Raw genomic sequence first — 15,004 nt, 5'->3', positions numbered from 1 at the left:
ATGAAAAAACTCATTTTATGCTAAATCATCTAAATCATTGTCATCAACCTCTGTAATGTTTTCTTCATCTTAGTAATTACTTCCTTCGCCATTATATTGTTTACAAGTACGACGATTATGACCATAATTCTGAAGAATTTCACATAAACCAAATATGTCAAAAGCAAGATGATTTATTCTGCCTTTAAAACACCAACAAAAAGCTTTTTCTTGCCATTCTTTGTTCTTTCAAGTCAGACTGTTTGTAATTTGTAGTCTTATCCAGTTTTGATGGTTACCTACTTTCTAGAACATGATTTATTCTGCCTTTACAACACCAACAAAAAGCTTTTTCTTGCCATTCTTTGTTCTTTCAAGTCAGATTGTTTGTAATTTGTAGACTTATTGGCAGTTCTAATCAAACATATGATGGGAAATCCATTTAATTTATGCTGCACCCTAAAAACCCGGAGCCTTTCTAATTCCTAAACTGACAAAAAAAAAAAAAAGTTTTAAAATATAACGAAAAGGAGGCATCTTGCTCTTAACATTACCATTACGCAATGGCTTTTGAATCACCAATAAAAGGTCACATGTAAAGAGGGTTTTTTTTTTAATGAGTATAGTAAAGAGATTCCTTTAAATTATATTATGAAAGTTACTAATATGCATACTCAATTTGAACTTGTTCTTTTGTTAATTAAAGGAAATTCTCTCTTTTTTGGCTAAGCAGATGCATGTCTACAGTCTACCCATATAAAAGCCAGCATTTTTGGCTGACAAATTTCCTTGTGTACTGGGAATTTTACTAGTCTTTGGCTAAGTATAGGATGTGATTCAAAAACAGAAATTTTATGAAAACAAGAATCACAACAAAACAACCAAATCTTCACGTTTAAATACATAGCAATCTAACAGCAACAACAACAACAACAACAACAATGACAACAACAGCTAATTAACTAATAAATCATGCACTAAAAAAATTTATTTTAAAAAAAATGTTTAAAATTCAAGTTCACTAAACCTAATCATGCAAAAAATTTAGCTAATCAAGCATATGTAATCTAGTAATCATTATTCTTGCATAAATGAATTTTGGGTCTATTTGGAATGGAGGGAGACAAAGGGAGAGGACTCCCTCCAGCCAAACATTGGGTTTCAAGACAAACAAAACTAATATTCCACAAGTAAAAATGGACAACATATTTGTGGATTACTCTTTTTGGTTGCTAGGAGAATATTAACCTATAAATAATGGCTTTTTTTTTTTTTTTAATGTTTACTGAATATCTTGGGGGTAAAACTGAATGTTGAGTTCAACGAAGATAAATTGTGAATTTTTTATCTCTACAAAAACATGAGGGAGAGAGTGTGGAAAGGCCAAATATATCAAAATCAAATCACATCTTAATTCATCTCATCTCCAAATAGTTGAATGATTTGAACTTTACAAGATTTAAAAAGTGTCACTTTGCCCACTTAGCTGAATAATTGGTTCTTCAAGAGCAACTAAGCGCTTAAGATCTTAATAGTAGTCCACTAGTAACAAAACAATCCTTATAACCTTTTGTCCCTAACAATTAATCTAGAAAAAATGTAGTAACACGGAGTAATGAACAAAAAACTCAATACGTGGTAATTCACATATTAACAATGGGGTCTAGCAAACACACTAGGTTAACATGATGAGACAAGAAGTGAATAGAATATCAACGAGACAAGAAGTGAATAGAAATCACAAACAGTTGACTGAAGTAGTGCTTGCTCATAGAAATAAAAGGTATACCTTTAATGCGCAATGCTCACAAAAATAGTGCTTGCACTTGGTTACAACAGCATCGACAAAAGGCTGCCTGCAAATGAAACAAAACACTCACAACAGAAAAGAAAGGAAAAAAAAAAAGAGCACTCACAATAGTTCGGCTTCACATAGAACACATAGAATGCATTCAAGACCATTCAGCTTGGCTTCACATAGAACACATAGATTCAGAACTTCTAAACGCATTCACATAGAGCACGTAGAGTAAGACCAGGGGAAAAAAAAAATAGAGCACTCACAACAGAAAAGAAAGGAAAAATAGAAACAGAGTACTCACAAATAGAAACAGTTCAGCTTGGTTTTTTTTTTTTTTTTTCTGCCTACAACATGTAGAGGTGAAAGTGGAGGAGCAATGGAGGAGGAGATAGAGAGAGAGAAATGCAGGTTTAGAAAAGAGAAAGAGAGACTAAGGGAGAGACAAATGTGAGACCAAACGTAGAAAGAGAGAGAGAGACAGAGTGTGTCAGGCGTGTATTTTGTTTTGGGTTTAGAGATGCAATAAATAAGGAATAATTAATGAGATACTATTAAGAATATTAGCATTAATGAGGATTCTTTTTTAACCGTTGGATCTACTTAGATCTAACGGTTTAAAAAAGGTGTAACTCTTTAGAGTTACACCAGATGTAACTTGAACCCATCTCTATGTATATATATATTGAGAGATGAGTTGAAATTACACCTGATGTAACTCTATAAAAGTTACAGTTTTTTTAAGCCATAGATTTCCAAAAGATCTAATGGTCAAAAAGAAAACATTATCATTTTTTACATCATTAAATGCTTACCTAATTTATAGCATCCTCATTATTTCTCCCCTTATTAAATATTTTTGTGTCTCCTTTTTTTTTCTCCCCAATTTCTGTGATAGATGCGCTTTGTTGATGGCTGCACAATAATGCAAGCAACCCCAGTTGTTGTATCTCCTCCTCCACTGTGTAAAAGCCGAGCACAGTGTGATGGGATCAATGGTGTCCTTCTTTCCCATTTGTTGCAAGTCTTAGATAAAATCCCAATAACTCCATTCCCAAGCATGGTTCTTGCTTATGCTTTTGTCTCCTTTTTTTTCTTTTTGTGTCATGTGTTGTTGTTGTTGTTGTTTTGTGATCATAAGAATTGAATTTGAATTCAATCCAATTGAGAAAAATGAAATCAAAGAAAGTAAAAAAGGTTTGCGTGAATTTTGAAGAATTGCTTGGACACTCTTTTCGCTTCTGCAAATGGTAGTTTTAAAATGTTGGTTTGTTTTTATGGTGTGCGTAGGAGTAGAGGATCAAATGAAATGAAATAATAAAAAAAATTCGATTTAGATGGATAGAAGAAATAATGAACCCGCACTCTATATGAACCCCCAAAAAAAAAAAAAAAAAAGCAATACATACAGAGTAAAGAATGAATGATTTGCAGCTCCTGGTGAATATCTTCCTAAAAAAGATGAGGAAAGTAATAGAGGTTTTATTGAGGGGAGAAAAAAAAAAAGGATAAAGCATAGAAGGTGGAGAGAAAAAAAAAGGAGACAAAAATATTTAATAAGGAGAGAGAAAATGAGGATGATATTAATTAGGTATGCATTTAATGATGTAAAGAATGATAATGATTTCTTTTTGACCGTTAGATCTTTTGGAAATCTATGGCTTAAAAAATGTGTAACTCTTGTAAAGTTACACTAGGTGTAACTTGAACCCATTTAATATATTGAAAGCTTACTAGTATAAATATTAGAATAAGTTTAGATCCCCAAATTTTAAATTATGCTAGATTACTTTTAATTTACTCTAAACAATATGGAATAAGAGAAATAAACAGGTTATCAACCAAGGCTACTAACTAGTACAGGAATAAACATAATTTATAATTAAGTAAAAGCACAAGTAGCTAATAAGAGAAGAAAGGAGCAAATACAAGATAATACAATGTGTTATCGAAGAGGAAAACTAGAGAACCCGATAGAACAACCTCTTCGCAACCTGACATGCTAAAACATGGACGGACCCAAGATTTCAAGCTGGGGGGGGGGGAGAGAAGCGAAAAAAAATTCAAATATGCATCTATATAGTATTAATAAACTATCAACGAAGACAAATACCCAAAAATCATTGTTTCTTAATATATTAAGATACAACCATCTACTAACAAAAACAAAAAACACGAAACACTATTGTTTCTTAATACAATCATCTATGAAAAGGGAACTCAACGCTCTTTCATATCTTCAAAATTACCTATGATTGAATCCAAACTAAATGTCGAAGCTATATCCTTTTCAATGTATAACATCAAAGAGTCCATCAAAAAATCATTTTCTATTTTGTTTCGAATGTTAGTTTTGAGAACTTTCATAGCTAAAAATGTTTGCTCTGTAGTAGCAGTAGAAACTAGAAGAGTAAGCACAAGTCTCACCATTCTATAAACAAGTTTGTAGTATTCTGAATTTCTAGTTCTCACTAACCATTAACACAACTCAGATAAAATTTTCAATTTTTTGAACTCTGGATCCTGGACTACATTATGCTCAAAATGATAAAGCTCATTCTATAACACTTGTTTGTTATAATCTATGAAATCTTGTGGATAGAAATTCTTTACCAACAAACAAAGATCACTACTTTTGAAAGATTTTAATGCCTCTCGAGATTCTAAAGCTGAGCTAAGCTTAAGTAACTCCATTGCATCTTCATTAAACAGATGATTTAGTTCCTATAGCTGAGAATCTATTGCAGCATAAAAATTATTTACTCAATAATAATGCTCAATTGTAACATTATCTTGCTGATTACAAGCTCAACCTCGCCTCCCAACATAACAAGCATTCATATCTAGGACATCAATGCAATGCTTCTCGCAAAATGATATCATAGTGGTGAGTAAGCTATCCCATCCATCATCTCTAAATTTTTGGATAAGTGCTTTAGTAGATGAAACTAAATACATGGCATTTAAAATGTCTTGAGATTAGCTTTGCAAAGCTTGACAAAGTTTATCAGTGATCTCCATAGTTTCCTTCTCAAGATGCAAGATGAAGACATATTCAAATGAAGTTAAACCATCATAAGTTGACTCTGCTTCTGCCTGATGTTTTCCATCACTTGCATCATCAATTATATTTAGTAAAACTTTAACAATTGAAATAAACATCCTTAATAAGCTAGAAATTGGTCTAAAATGTGAACTCTAACGTGTTTCTACAGGTCGTTGTAAAGTGCCAATTTGATTAAATCCACTTCCAGTCTCAAGCTCTTCAAGATCAATCAAATGTGTTATTTCATTAGGATTGGCAACTTTCAATTGCTCATTACGCTTGCATGAAGCATTAATAGTTTTGATCACCAAAAGTAATTTAAGAAAAAACCCACTAATGGGGACAACTTGTTTTGATGCTTTTACTAATGCCAATTGTAAGCGATGTGCAAAACAATGGATCTAGTAAGCGTATGGGCAATCATTCAAAATCAAAGCTTGTAATCCATTCCACATACCTCTCATGTTGCTTGCTACATCATATCCTTGATCCATTATATCCTTGCTCTTGAATATTTTGTATATCTAAGTAATGTTGAGATAACAAAGAATATATCCCCTTCTTTAGAGTCAAAGCTGCAGTGTCAACAACATGAGTAAGCCCAAAAAAACGTTCTTTCACAAAGCCTTCTTCATCAACATATCTAAAAACCACAGCCATTTGATCTTTCATGGACTCATCACGAGTTTCATCAACCATTATGAAAAACTTTGCATCACCAATTTCTTTTCGAATGGCCTTCTTCACTTTGGATGAGAAAACATGTAGAATTTCCTTTTGAATCCTAGGTGATGTGTAGGTTGCATTTTTTGGGAGCTTTTTCTATTATTTCAGAAACCTTCTCATTCCAAAAAGTCACAATACCCAATAATTCAAGAAAGTTCTCACGATTAGATGAACTAAGACTTTCATCTTGACCTCTAAAAGCTATAGCTTGAAAGGCAAGATGTTAGACAATAAAAATTGAGGCCTTTAGCTGCAACCAATTATTTGCAATTTGTTCAGTAGTGAAATGATTAACTACCCTTTGTAAATGCTGCCATTGGTTCATCAAATCCTTACACATTTGCTCGGCAACTCTATGAGCTGAGTTAGGATATTTTCCTATATGACCTTGAAAATAACAATTTTTGCCCCCAACTTTTTTCCAATTTCTAAATCCACCAACAATGAATGTATTTTTTTCCCACAACCCCATTTGGATTATGAAAGACAAAACATGGTAGACAATAAGCTGCATCTTTCGTAGGAGAATATTCAAGCCATGTTATATAATATTCAAACCAAGAAGCTTGAAAGCTACGAGTGTGCTTTCCACTTTTTTTGTATGTCTCTAGAGGAGGTTGGTGCGGACCATTTTTAATGTAAGCCCATCGAATTTCATCATGTTGATTAATATGATATTCCCATATTTGTTTGCTTGTTCTGGGATCATAATCCAAAGAATCAAGATCAACTTTTTGAAATTGTGTTTGGAGATATGGTTATTTTTCGGAATTGGGATATTGGCATTTTCTGGAATTGGAGAATAAATATTTCTTGGGATTGGAACATCGACATTTTTTGGAATTGGGGAATGAATATTTTTTAGAATTGGAACATCCACATTTTCTAGAATTGGAATAGCAACATTAGCTGTTGGCAATTCTATGTTGACTATGAATAATTTGAATCTTTTCTTTTGAAAAAATCAAACATTGTAGTTGATTTTTCATGATCTACAAATAAAATAAGAATCATATATGTTATCTCACAAACGGTTATTGTTACTAACTAAAGACAAATACTAGAATCTAGGTAATATGCATAATGCATTTAATTATAAATTTAGTATTTCTTACTTCTTTTCAATTTATAAAGTTATTTAATTTAGCATTATGAGTTAACAATAGGCGCAAGTGAATCACTGTTATTTTCTTAAATTTTTGTGACAATTTCCTATATTATATGATTTTTTTTTCTTTTTGTCTTTGGTCTTTGCCTTTATTTATCTCTTTGTCTTTGTGTTGTCTTCATCTTTCTAACACTAACCCACTAACCCAATCCCACTACCGACACTATAAATTTATTCTGCACTATTAACAAAATTTTTTCTTAACTTTACTTTTTTTTTTTTGTCACTTGTCCTTATTATGCCTAGCTACCAATCAACAAAGAACAAACGGTCAAACACTACACTAATATATTCTCTAATCTAAGTAATCTCTACAAACTCTACTCTCTCTCTCTCTCTCTCTCTCTCTCTATCTCTATCTCTCTTATCCAGTGTGGCCGATACCGTACCGGTACCGGCCGGTACATACTGTACCGGCCAGTGCACCGGTACATACTGTACCGGCCAGTGCACCGGTACCGGTACACTTCTATATTATACCGGAAAAAATACCGGCCGTACCGGCCGCATACCGGCCAATTTCGGGCAATACCGGCCGGTACAGAAAAAAGCTTTTTATTTATTTATTTATTTTAGTTTTGTAATTTTTGAATTTTTGTAAAGGCATAATGGTAACTTATTTACATTAACTTCTTAGTATTATTTGTTTTCTTAGTATGCAATGAACAACTAAGCTTTCTATTTTTTATATTGTGTTTTTTTTTTCTTTTATTTGATACTAAAATCTAAAACTATGAATAATTTGTTCTGAATTGAGGTAATGTTTTATAATAAACTTTTATATTTACTATAATATAAGTGAAATATTATATGTTTATAAACATGGTTCTAGAGATTTTGGTGTGTGTGTGTGTGTGTATATATATAAAATAGCGGTAAACCCGAAACGGTACACTGGTATTGACCGGTATCCGAAATATATCGTACCGGTGGCCAAACCGGTACAGCCTCCGGTATGGTATTGACTTCCTTGCTCTTATCTATATAATACAATAGAGAGAGTCACAAACACAGAGTGACAGAGAGTCACAAAGCCAAAAAGCCAAAAAAAAAAAAACCACAGGCAGCACAGATTCAATTCACAATCACCAACATCAGTTCATCACTCATTAATAAAACACACAAACACCACAGGTCCACAAGCACAAATTGTTAGATAGATCCACAAATATTTTATTAGGTTTTGAAGGAAATGATAGATTAAAAACTTGTGAATTGTGAAGGCTGGAGCAATGAAGTTGGGCTGGGCAAATCGGGCAACCGGCGGCGGCGGCAAGATGGGTCTCGTGTGGCTGGCGGCGATAGCTGACAGGGAGACTCTCACATGATGGCAGCATGGGTGCTAGGTAGCAAGATGGGTCTCACAAGCGTGGGCGTGGGCAGCGGCGTCACAATGACACAGCGTGAGCGTGGGCGGCAACGTCACAACATGGGTCTCTCTGACTCTGAGTACTCTCTAACTCTGTCTCACCTCTCACTTTCCTTTCTTTTTTTTTTTTTTTCCCTTCGTTTTTCGTTTTCTCTATTTGGTTTTGGATTGCTGAGTTTTCTTTTTTTTATTTTTTATTTTTTATTTTTTAGATTTACATGGGTCATGGGCTCTTGCCTCCTGGGCTAGCCGGCTGGGCTAGGGATTCATGATTTTTGGGAGGGTGGCCTGAGCTAAAAACTAAGGGGGGGCCCAAGCCTTTTTTTTTTTGAAAATATTACCTGCTAAATTTTTTTTTTTTTGGGCCTAGGGAGGGCCCGAGCCCCCTTAGGCCCCCACCTGGGCCTGTCCCTATGCTAAAATGATCCACTAGCAAATCAATTGAAGTACATGAATATAAAAAGACCCTTCAAGCCTAATCTACCCACTGTACTTGAGCCCTTCGAGCTCCAGCTACCAACAAATTTCTTCAAGTCTTGTCTTTGCTAGCTTTTCAGATCCCGCAATTATCACCCATTGCTCCTACAAAGATTGGCATGAATTCTTTATTAAAGACGGCAAAGAAAGAAGAGACAATTTGTATGTAGAAAAAAACCAAGACCAAGACCAGGTACGAGGTCCATAACCACTATGTGTGTGTGTGTGTATAGATAGATAGATAGATAGGTAATCCAATAAAATGATGCCTTTTGGCATCAAAGTAAGGTTGTCAAAATCAAGATCCTACGTAGGATCGCGGGAGGTAGGTGAGATCGTAGATTGTAAGATTGGATCGTGAATCGTAAGATCCTACCTATTTTCAGATTTTAAGCAAAAAACACATTAATAGTGACTTTATATGTTGAGTAATCACATAAATATGAATTCCTATATTAAAAAACAAAGATTTGCATCATATAATGTAATTTGCATGCCTTACATTGTTACGTCTATGCTAACGAAGAAAATATATTTAAGTTTTGATACAATGTATCTAAAAAGTTTAGTATATGTTTAATTTGCAACTAAGTACCAAGATATTATCGACACATATTGAAAATATTTTCCAGTTTCTAACTTCCAAATCCAAAATAAATTAGGCTAGTTAGCAAATGAAAATTAGCTTATTACAATATGAAATCCAAACTAGGATTCTCATTCTAAGGTAAACTAGCTAATTATATATATGAAATCCAAAAGGCAATGTTATTGAGAGTGCTAGAGGTGATGGGTTTTGGGGTTCTTGAGAGGAGGCACAACTTTGGGATTGATGTTTATAAATATTTAGGTTTCTTTTTTTGTTTGAACTTTAAACTTAAGTACTGTGGGATTTTTTTTTTTTTTTTGGTGGAGATTTTCTTTTGACAAAGATGTAAATTTGGGACTTCAATTTGTTATTGGGCTGTTGATAGCAAGTTGGGCTTGTGGGTTTAGTTAGATTATCTTAGCCCAAACCAATCCCATCAAAGAAAAAAAAAAAGAAGCTCAAACCAAAGACACATGTTTTGGTAGGATCAATAGGATCCATACGATCCTACACAATCCTACATACGATCTTACAATTTTTAGGATCCTATTACGATTCTAAACGTTTTGGTGATGTGAGATCGTAAAATCGTGTGATCCTACGATCCATATCGCGATCAACCATGCATCAAAGTACATACCTTCTTTACCTGGCAAATGAGCTTGCGCAGTTGGAGATGCCGATCAAGATCAATCTTTTGGTCACCAAATTCAAATATTGAATGAAGGAATAATACATAAATTACAATAATACAAAATTTGAACTAAATCATTAGGCTTAACTTAATTTATTATCTGAAGAAATCAAAATCAACCAAAACTAAAAGTTACAAACAGTTCTATGTAGAAACTCTCTAGCTTTTTGAATCCTTCTGTGTGAGACTGCTTTGTAGCATTTGCATGGATATTTTGAACATGGATTTTTGTGTCTTAAATCCAAATTGATGTCGCTAAGATCTTATAAGCATACTATTTAGTTTGAATATATATGTATTTATGTATGTACGTGTGAGAATCTTAATGCTTGAGCCAAAAGAAAGAGTGTAGGAATTTTCGTTTGGGTGGAGGTTCACAATTGAAGTTTTTAATTTGGATGATGAGCAATTAAAGTGAAAAGTGAATAGTCTATATGGAAGCACCAAAAATCCAGAGGGTAATCCAGAGAGAAAAATATCTCAACGGGTTGCAATATATTGCACAAGTGGATCAAGATGTTAGAAAGCTTCAAGTTGTCTCCTAGGCAAAGGATTGAAAGATGTGATTCTCTTTGGAAGATCAATTTTATGCTTTCTAATTATTTGTTTTATGGGTTATTTTACAAGCCAAAAATGTATATATTATGAATTTCTGTTCACAATGTAATATCAGTTTTCTAATTATTTATTTATGAGAGTATGCAACAAACACAAATGTTCTATTCTATTTAAAATGTACTATCTGCTTTTGTCTTTCAATGTATAAACAGTTCACACTTTCAACCTACAAACATTTCACATGACTATCATCAGCTAACTATCTAGAACCACATTACATGTCCAAGTGTTTCAGGTAATGTTTCTTAGTAACATCTTTATGAACGCTAAGAACACTCACATATTTCATAACAAAAGCTACTCAAAGAGATAAACTCACGCATCGTACATATCAGCAACTAGTTTTATTATTTAATTTGCATTTCACATATCTTGGATTTGGTTTCTCTAGAGACAAACATTAAGTTCACAAGTAAATTTATTATATTATTATTAATTACATATAGATTCCAACGCCATGCATTGAGTGCTGGAAAGCTACCATAGCTGACCTATCCACGGCTTCACAGCTTGAAATGATCTAGGGCAGGGATTCCATTCAGCCCCTTCATGTAATAGTGTGACACGAACTCTTTCACAGTGGTTTCCCTATATTTAGGGGGCGTTTCTTCTGACAACAACTCTTTAATTGGCCCATATAGTCTCGAGGCATTTTCCGGTGGAAGATGTGTTCTGAAGAAACTTGCAACTGAAATTCTTGGACCTACATTTTTGGCAAATACTCTGTGGTTGACACTTATAAACCTGTCATTAGAGACTAGCTGCACAAAGACAGATGGAAGTTAGTAAAAGAAACCCCCTGAATTTTTTTTTTTATTGTAACCCCTGAATATCTTTTTTTTTTTGGACAATTCAATATCCAGGGGAATTAAATATTGAATGTCTCCATTGAAAACAATAGGAGATGCCAACCAGTTGCTAAAAGGCTCTTGGTCATAACCTCCTCAATATAATTGTGCCAGTGTAAGTTTGTTCTATTAAAATCAAGCTGATGCATAAGGTTACTCGGTATTTTTCCCCCCTTCATATGTTGAACAATTACTTTTCGGCTTGTATGTCAAATGTCTATAAAGATGACATATGACTTCAATGGTTGCTCAAAAGCGTGTCATACTTATATACAAGATACCAACGTCGTTGACAGCCAAATCAAGCCTCACAAGTCAAGCAGCCAAGTAAGAGTGTATGACATACTCTATTGCGAGTGCTCATCTTAAGTTCATGCTTAATTTGGGCTTGAACACATAATAATATGGAAATTTCTTGTCTTCTTTTAAATAATATATAGATTTATAATTATAGACTTGCCTGTAACATATCCCCCAGGTTCACTACTAGAGCTCCAGGAAGGGGGTTAACATCAACCCATTGATTTTCATGGAGAACTTGAAGGCCACCAATTTGGTCTTGTAAGAGCACAGTGAGGAAGCTACTGTCAGAATGGGCACTAGTGCCCCAAGTCAGCTCTGGCTCAGGACATGCTGGGTAGTAATGGCCAAGGAAAAAAAGCCCCTCTGCACAGCCAATGTCTTTCAGGTGGCTTGGATTGAGGCCAAGTGCTTCTGACAGCAGCTCAAATAGAGTAACCCCTAATCTCATTACTTTGTTTGAGAAGTCTATCACTATATCACTGCAAATTAATCAAAGTACATATCATGAAGTTATAAATAAAATTTCACTAGCTTATATTTTCTAGCTCCTATCTCTGCAATAACAAGCACCGAAATCTTAATTTGGTTACACATAGTTTTATATATATTGCAAAGTTTTTCAAAATATGTCAAAATTATATTATATAAAAATAAAAAATAAAAATGTCAACTACACCCTAAAACAGTTGGCACTTCCCAAGTCCAATTAATTTCCTCCACAAACATTAAATTAGAATATTATAAATATCAACTGAGAATCCGAACCCCTCCTTCATGAAGTCAATGTAGCCTTCTTATCCCTAGCAGTCTGTTCAATTTGAAGGTAATTCGTTAGTAGCTATGAAGCACAGGACTTAGCAATTTCTGAAAAAGTAGAGTGTGGGTGCAGCAGGATATGTTACTAATAAATTATTAAATATATTTTTATTTACAAATTATTAAATATATTTTCATATAATGGTAAACTTATACCAATTTAAGAGCAATAATAGCTACAAATAATTCAATAATTTCAATTTAAGTTGTTTAACCTACAAATAATTTGAAAAATATATAATAAGTTAATAACTAAATAAGAAATCAATTCAAGTTTTTATTATTTTTTTTAACATGTATTTTGGCCAGTTTTGGCCGATTTTGGCCAGAATTGGAGCTGAATCGGCCCAAAAAAAATAAAGTAAAAGGCAAATTGGCGCGTCGGGTACAAATCAACGCACCACCGAGTGTTGGGTACGGGTGCAGAGGCCTTGGAGCTGCATCCGTGCTTTCTAGGTTAGTAGTAACAGATGCTCTACAAAATTCTACTGCCCTTCACTGGATTTCCTTGATCCTAATTTGAACATTGTAGATGATTCTTTAAAATCCCTCTCTTACTGGGAATTCTATTTTGTTCCCACGAACCTAAATATTTTGGCCCACAATATTGTTTCTTGGGCACCTTTTGTAATTGGGATAAGCTTTTAACCATCTCTAACCTTCCTAATTGGGTTTTCTACCCATATGGTAGTGGTAGCTTAGGCCCCTCTTTCATCTTAATACAGATACTCTTAATTATCAACCCAAAAAAAAACTCATTAGATCATCTAGAAGGTCTTAAATTCAAAATTCCTAACCAATTTCTTAGAATCACCTTTTAGGAATTCCTCAAAGTAATTACATGGTATTTTTGGGATGGGACTTTTAAAGATGAAAAATAAAATAATGTTATAAATAAATATTATTTTATCAATTAGAATAAATAATCTAACCAAAATACACTAATCAAAACTAATAAGAATAGTAATCTAGCTATAAGGAATGATGCTAGAGCTTAGGTAGGAGCTTGTAGAAAAAAGTTACAGAGTTTATAAAGAATAGAGTTTTGTGCATCTGTTGGGGTGTCTCTTTCCTACTTTTGGTGTTGTTTATTGATTTTAGGTAATCCTTTTCTCTGTAAATAATAAATTCTCATTCATCAAAGAAAATGAACCATCAGCACCCAAGTGAACAATGAATACTGGCTATATAACCCATATATAGTATTTCCGTGAATAGAAAGTGCTAGTTATTGGGGAAAACAAAAAACAAAAGAAAAGGAAAAAGAAATCTTGCTAGGATGATTGAGTGTGTAACTTACCTGCAAACATCAGGCAACTCTTCAGGACTGGGAGGATGAGGAGCCAAAACACAGGACAAGGTATCCCTCCAATTTGCAGCTTGTGCTTGATACAAATCAAAATTGCTATTATATATCACCTTTTGTGTGTAATCACGCGAATAGAGCTGTTTCTTCACTTCAAGATCTTGCTCATGAAATCTACGTATCCCATCAATCATCTCATCCAAAACACTTACTGGAATCCCATGATTAATCACTTGGAAAAATCCCCACTTCTCACAAGCATACTGGACTTTGTTTACAATCTCATTATGTAGACTAGCGTCTTTGCAAAGGCCTTCCAAATCTAAGATTGGAATGCCAAAGTTGGAGACTTCACCTGAATTCTCATCAAGCTTATGTTGCTCATGGATGAATATCCGTGGGATCTTATCCAATCCGACATCAACAAGTCCCTTAACTCCAGCTTTAGAGTCATCAAAAGCCTTCAACTCTGTGATCCTGTCATACTTCGATTCAAGCTCAGCCTGATTTTCTCCTGGGCCTGTGACTACCATTTTTTTTTCCCTATTCTCTTAGGTTGTAGAATCAGTTTAACAATATAGCTTGTGGCCCTAGTGAAATATAAAACCCAGTTCAGATAGAAGACTTCTCCTTGAATGAATTATTAAATTATCTGATAAACACAATTGTTGCGTTTGGCAGTGTCTTATAAAGCCGATTTTTGTGACTGATAAAGCGAATTTTTTTTTTATTTAACTTATTTTTATTTTTTTTTATTATTTATAAATCTAATTATACTTTTTAATATTATTTATAAGTCTTATTATACTATAAGTCTTATTATACTATTTCAGCTACTTTTATATTTTATTTATGATATTTTTAGTAAATTTTTTTTAAATTTAGCTAAATAAACAGTTCAAAACAGACTCTTAAAGAAATAAACAACATATAATAAAAAATAAAACCAGTGCCTGTGTCACAACTTTTTTTTATTATAATTTTGACATGACCGGTACTTTTTTTTTAATTTTTAATTTAATTTTAAAAAGACCGATAATTTTTAATTGTATATCGCTTTTACATTGAATTATCATTTTTTTATCTGTTGCTCATAATTTATCATATTTGTCAAAATAACCGTGAGGTCTCTTTTTTATTTTTTTCTTTATATTGTTTTTACAAGACCACTTATTGTCATTATCAGGAATGCCACTCGCAGCCACAGCAAGACAAGCACAGCGTAACAGGTTTATGAACGACTAACAATTTTTTATATCAGTTTACC

General features: G+C 33.4%; 1 protein-coding gene across 2 annotated transcripts; it reads right to left on the bottom strand.

The window, feature by feature from the left end:
- Positions 1-10,793: 10,793 nt before the first annotated feature.
- LOC142626395 (1-aminocyclopropane-1-carboxylate oxidase homolog 1-like) lies at positions 10,794-14,404 on the bottom strand. Of its 2 annotated transcripts, none has more exons than XM_075800219.1 (3): positions 13,732-14,404; positions 11,769-12,094; positions 10,794-11,221 (listed from the first exon to the last, which is right to left on the bottom strand). In XM_075800219.1, the coding sequence occupies exons 1-3, from the start codon at positions 14,268-14,270 to the stop codon at positions 10,968-10,970; spliced, it is 1,119 nt and encodes a 372-aa protein (XP_075656334.1). In that variant the 5' UTR covers positions 14,271-14,404; the 3' UTR covers positions 10,794-10,967. The 2 variants fall into 2 exon arrangements, with proteins under 2 accessions (XP_075656334.1, XP_075656333.1); XM_075800218.1 differs by having other exon boundaries at positions 10,794-11,225; positions 11,773-12,094.
- Positions 14,405-15,004: the final 600 nt, after the last annotated feature.

Source organism: Castanea sativa, chromosome 2 (assembly GCF_040712315.1).
Source record: "Castanea sativa cultivar Marrone di Chiusa Pesio chromosome 2, ASM4071231v1".
In the NCBI taxonomy this organism is placed as follows: domain Eukaryota; kingdom Viridiplantae; phylum Streptophyta; class Magnoliopsida; order Fagales; family Fagaceae; genus Castanea; species Castanea sativa.
This window is presented reverse-complemented; position numbering and strand designations above follow the sequence as displayed.

Excerpts from the sequence above, each read along its gene's own strand:
- LOC142626395 (XM_075800219.1), bottom strand. The coding sequence starts at position 14,270 with ATGGTAGTCACAGGCCCAGGAGAAAATCAGGCTGAGCTTGAATCGAAG. Across the intron at positions 12,095-13,731 it reads GAGTTGCCTGATGTTTGCAG|TGATATAGTGATAGACTTCT; the intron begins GTAAGTTACACA and ends ATTAATTTGCAG. Across the intron at positions 11,222-11,768 it reads GGGGGATATGTTACAGGCAA|TCTCTAATGACAGGTTTATA; the intron begins GTCTATAATTAT and ends TTGTGCAGCTAG.